This window comes from Capsicum annuum, chromosome 3, assembly GCF_002878395.1.
Source record: "Capsicum annuum cultivar UCD-10X-F1 chromosome 3, UCD10Xv1.1, whole genome shotgun sequence".
NCBI lineage: Eukaryota > Viridiplantae > Streptophyta > Magnoliopsida > Solanales > Solanaceae > Capsicum > Capsicum annuum.
Genome location: NC_061113.1, coordinates 20657572 through 20663001, shown reverse-complemented (window position 1 = coordinate 20663001; position 5430 = coordinate 20657572). Strand labels below are relative to the sequence as shown.

Here is a 5430-nt window from a genome sequence, read left to right as displayed (position 1 = left end):
TGATAGCCTTGAATGTTCTAATTCATCCCTATATTTTCTCTAGGTAGGTTGTTTTGAAGCTTGTAGATTATGGTGGGTATGTATAAATCTTAAGAAAAGTTCCTTAGTAAAAATCTCATTCCATAATTCTAGTGCATAGAGTTTTACCTGAGTATATAACTTTCATTCGAGGACGAATGGTCCCAAGGGGGAGATATTGTAACTTCTCATGCCTATGTAGATGTCATTGCTTACATCTACCAAATGCAACTAATGAGGGCTTTTGCCTACACCTATCAAATCTTGTCTATGCAGCCAATGAAGACTTTTGTCTACACCTACCAAATCTTCATGTTTTCCAACTTTTACGGTCAATGTCAAATTTTGCTGCTAATGACATTCTTTCATCAGTTTTTTTCAAAGCTTTCCAGCAGTCGATGCCTCTTTTCTTTCATTAGTTTTCATAAGTTTCAGCAGTCAATATTCCTTTTCATCCTCTCAACACAAAATTTCAAGAATACAAGATAATTGCTTCAAGAATCAAGTCCAGTCCCTTTTCTTCTAGTCAATAGTTTGTCTATTGTATTGAGGTATGTAAGACTACTACCACTTTATAATTCTTTGGGTTTCGTGTTCTCCAATTCAAGTTGTTACAAGAAAGATTAAAATTGAATAAATTCCCATAATCCTATTTTCTAATCAAAATTCACAAGTAGGGTTCTTGAGATGTCTTTGGGTAAACTTTTTATCACCCAATTTTCCTTAAATATGATCTTAATCCTCATATAAATTTTAAATTTAGCATTGCTTCGCTGCGATTTTCTCATGTATTTTATATTTTCTGATTTAGTACTTCATTCCTTGGTTTGTCGAAGAGATTAGTACTCTATTTGTTCTCAAGAACTTTGTCAGTGTATTGGGAGGTCTTATGACTTATAAAATCATGTATTCTATATACATACATGCATGCATGCATACATACATACATACATATATATACATACATACATACATATATATATATATATATATATATATATATATATATTTATATATATAATACGATCTACTATATTATTATTATTATTATTTGTTAGATACTTTCTGAGAATTAAACAATATTAAAATGGTTTAATTTTTAATATTAAGGATATTATTAAAAAGTAACAATTATTTTGGAATAAATTTTTGAACTAAAGCACACACTTAAAATGAGATGAACATTAGTGATGCCAATTTAATTTTAAACTACTCAAAAATATGATAGCAATCCCACTTCACTATTTATTCCCTTCATTTTATTTTACTTAATTTTTATTAATTTGATATATTTTTTACAAAAAATTTAATTAAAAGTGTATTTTATCAATTAATTTTATTAATGACAATTTTAAATTTTTAATTTAATTATTATAAATTTATATTTTTATTTAATGTTAAGAATAAAAAAAAATATAACAATATTTTTTAATTTAATAAATTAAATAAATAAACTAAAATAAGTATTTAATATACGATCAAGTAAAATGAAAGGGTGGAGTAGTAGATACTCCCTTGGTTCAAAAATAATGAACGACTTTGACTTGACATAAAGTTTAAGAGAATAAATAGACTTTTAAATTTTGTGGCCTTAAATTAAAGTTATGTCAAATATATCAAAATGCCTTTTAATTTTGTTTTCTTTAACATGTTACATGAATAGTTGAAATTAAAGCATTGTCAAAAAAAAAAGAATTATTCTTTTTTAAATAGGTTAGGAAGAAAAGTAGATATTTTTTTTTAACGGATGGAGTATTAATTAATCATGTCCAATTATGACAACTTACTGTAGTTTTTCAACCCTTTGTTTTTCCTTCTCTTTTTTCTTTTCTTAAGTATTTGGTGGTGGAATTTAGCAGTCTGCACAGAAGATGGAGCACAACGCACAAATCCAAATTCCAACAGTCAAATTAGGTACTCAAGGCCTTGAGGTAAATTACAAATATTTTAACTCCGATTTCAATTTCCATTTAATTTTTGAGTTTTTTTATACTAATTTTATTTTTGGTTAGCTATACACTTGCAATTACTGATCACTGAAGTGAGAGGGGGGAAAAAAATTACTAGTGCTACTCTGTGACAATCAATTAGCTCTTGTTTGGACATATATTTTGAAGTTAGAAACTTGAAATTTAAAATTTTGAGTTTTTGAAATTATGTTTGAACATTTATTTCACTAGAAAAAATAATTTAAGTCACTTGAAAATATTTCAAAATCAGATTATATATGATCTAATTTCATGATTAAGCAAATATTTAAAGATAAAATTCTAAAATTTACTTCCAAAATCTATGACCAAACACTAGCTTAATTTCATGTTAGCTTAATTATTTTCACCCCTAACTTTGATTAAAAAAATCAAACTCCCTCTCAACATTGAACAATAATCATACTCCCCCTTTATCCCATCCAATGTTCATTTTGTCCTTATAATTTTAATTCTATATTTATGTAATATCTTTTTATATTATATGTAATGAATATTTTTTAACATGGATATTTGTAGCATTTTATTTAAGTTTATTAACCTTATACGCAAATTAATACGTTTTCTAAATTTATCACAAAATTCAATATTATTTTTTAAAATCGTTATTTTAGTATTATATGTATTAAAGAGTCATTTGGTGTGAGTTATAATTATAATAATTCAGAGATAAAGTTCATAATTATTTATCCTGCGTTTAATTAAATGTATTAGATAGTCTCAAAATTATTTGTCGCACCATTTATACCACAGTGATGAGATAAGTTATCACACATACATGTTAGTACAACTTATTTTGTAATAACTAATCCCGGAATAACTTGTTTCCAAACAAGCCACCCCGAAGTGTGTATATACACATATGTATGTTCATGCATGTGCGTATATTTTCGTGTTTTATCACTCCCTTACTAAATTTGTTTCGTATTACGTAATTTGTTTTTGATATAACACAATCCTTAAAAAAAATTTACTTAGAGGTATATTTTGCTAAATTAACCTTATTAATGATAATTTGAAATTCTAAATTTGTCTATACTGTTACTTTATATAGTTATTTAACACTAAAGGGTAGGAAAAAAAAAAACATAATACAATTCTCTTGATTTCACAAATAGAGCAGATAAACTAAAACATTTATTTTTAGCATGAGGATCAAGTGATAAAAAATGATATTATCTATTATCTATATCAGTAAATAAGTTGTGATTGTCATTAATAGAGTATTACATATTTTATAATTTATATAAATAAATATAATCTTCAAAATTTGACCTTATTTTTATTCGAGAAAAACATCTAGTATTTCTGAACTATGAACAAATTTGTTAGGACACACGTCAACTTAAGGGGGTTCTATTACCCCTTAAACTAAATTTTAGCGTATTTTTGTCAATCTTTTTAGCTAACGTGGTACCTTTTATCAGTCGTTTTAGATGGCGTGACACCTTTGATATGGGCTCCATTTTATGTAATAAAGGTGTCATATTAGCACAAAAAATGATAAAAATACGCTAAATTTAAGTTCAGGAAATAATAGGACCCCTGTGAAGTTGGAGTGCGTTCATTTATTGTTTGTATTTTCTTCATCAAAATATATTTATAAAATTAGTAGTACTTATTATTTTCACTTGTTAAAATAAATATTATAGTTTTGATTATTATTAATAAAACTAATTTTCTTATTATGCTAATTTACTTCATAAAGATCATCATTAGCTTATATATTTCTTACTTTTTTTTCTAAAAGATAATGTTTATGTTTTTATGAAAATTTTGTTATATGAATAATGTTTATGTTTTTATGAAAATTTTGTTATGTGAATTTTTTTTAAAATGAAAATATGATGATTTTAAAGAAGTTAAAAAAAGAGAATAAAAAAATTAATAATAAAGGGTAAAATATGAATTTTAAAAAGTCAATTAAAATAAAGGGGAGTATAACTATTGTTCAAAGTTGAGGAAAAGTTTGATTTTTAAGACAAAGTTGGAGGAAAAATGATTTTGACCCTGTTAAAAATGATGAATTCACTACTACAACATACCCGATGTGCTCCCACAAGTGGGTCGGGGAAATATGTACATACTCAATAACATTGATTTTAGCCTATTTACAACTGAATCTCCTTCTTTGCATGTGGCTTCGCCTTTTGAAACCTATGGTTATAGTAATTTGTGTGTGTCCAATGATCTCACTAATATTTTCTTTGATTATCACCTATGGTTGTGAACTCTTTTGGAGACTATTAGTGTTGCTCTTGAAAAGAAGGGCTTTAGGTTCACGATGTTTCCGAGATATGGAACCTCTGAAGAAGTTTAATGCTAAAAGAAAAGACAAAGGTTTACATCTATGATAGGTGCTCTTAATCATAAGTTGATATTTTTCCAGGTCTCGAAACTCGGCTTTGGTTGTGCAGGACTTTCTGGCTTATTGAATGCTCCTCTGCCACATGAAGCGGGGTGTGCAATCTTAAAGGAAGCATTCGACAAAGGCATCACCTTCTTTGACACAGCAAACATATATGGCCATGAGGGTCACAACGAGATCATGGTGGGAAAGGTATGCTAATTGATGAGAAAGAACAGCACTGAAGGTGTAATGCATGTCGCATTCGTTGTCTTTGGTTTGAAGATTCCGAATCATATAATCACTCGCTGTTGCTGAGACCTGTAAATTTTTAAAACTATCACATAAGTAATGATTTTGTTTACATAAATGGTCGTTTCGGGATAACCAGGTGCTGAAGCAGCTTCCCCGTGAGCAAGTCCAACTGGCAACCAAATTTGGGTTGATACTGTCTGCGGACTTCCAGTTTCAAGTTAAAGGCACTCCACAATATGTGCGGCAATGCTGTGAAGAAAGTCTCAAGCGGCTTGATGTGGATTACATCGATCTATATTATCAGCACCGGACAGACACATCTGTGCCTATAGAGGAAACTGTAAGTATCCAATTTTATTCATGCTCTCGCCTATGGTGATAAATATGTTTTACAGAAACTTGATTTTCTTGAATCAATTTCATGAGACAAAAGATGGGGGAACTCAAGAAGTTAGTGGAGGAGGGAAAGATAAGGTACATTGGCTTATCGGAAGCCAATGTGGACACAATTAAGAGGGCGCATGCTGTTCATCCCATCACTTGTGTACAAATGGAGTATTCTCTTTGGACTCGTGAGATAGAAGAGGATGTAATTCCGCTTTGTAGGTATGCTAGAATCTGATGACTTTTCTCACTCAAAGATTATATCACTTTAATGACCAACATAGTTGCATATGAAACCACAATTATCATATAGTTATTGACCTGGTTACTAATGAAGATGTCTTTATATAGCAGAAAGAACTTCAAGATTGTCTAATATCTCTTTCCTGCATCCTTAATACAGAGAATTGGGCATTGGGATTGTCGCATACAGCCCCC

General features: G+C 29.0%; 1 protein-coding gene across 1 annotated transcript in view; it reads left to right on the top strand.

The window, feature by feature from the left end:
* Window positions 1–393: 393 nt before the first annotated feature.
* LOC107864160 (probable aldo-keto reductase 1) overlaps window positions 394–5430 on the top strand; it is an 8483-nt gene continuing 3446 nt past the window's right edge. The window contains exons 1-6 of the mRNA XM_047408188.1: window positions 394–569; window positions 1855–1949; window positions 4396–4566; window positions 4745–4948; window positions 5042–5214; window positions 5396–5424. Of these exons, the coding sequence (XP_047264144.1) occupies window positions 1890–1949; window positions 4396–4566; window positions 4745–4948; window positions 5042–5214; window positions 5396–5424 (637 nt within the window). The 5' untranslated portion in view covers window positions 394–569; window positions 1855–1889. The remainder of the gene's footprint in view (window positions 570–1854; window positions 1950–4395; window positions 4567–4744; window positions 4949–5041; window positions 5215–5395; window positions 5425–5430) is intronic.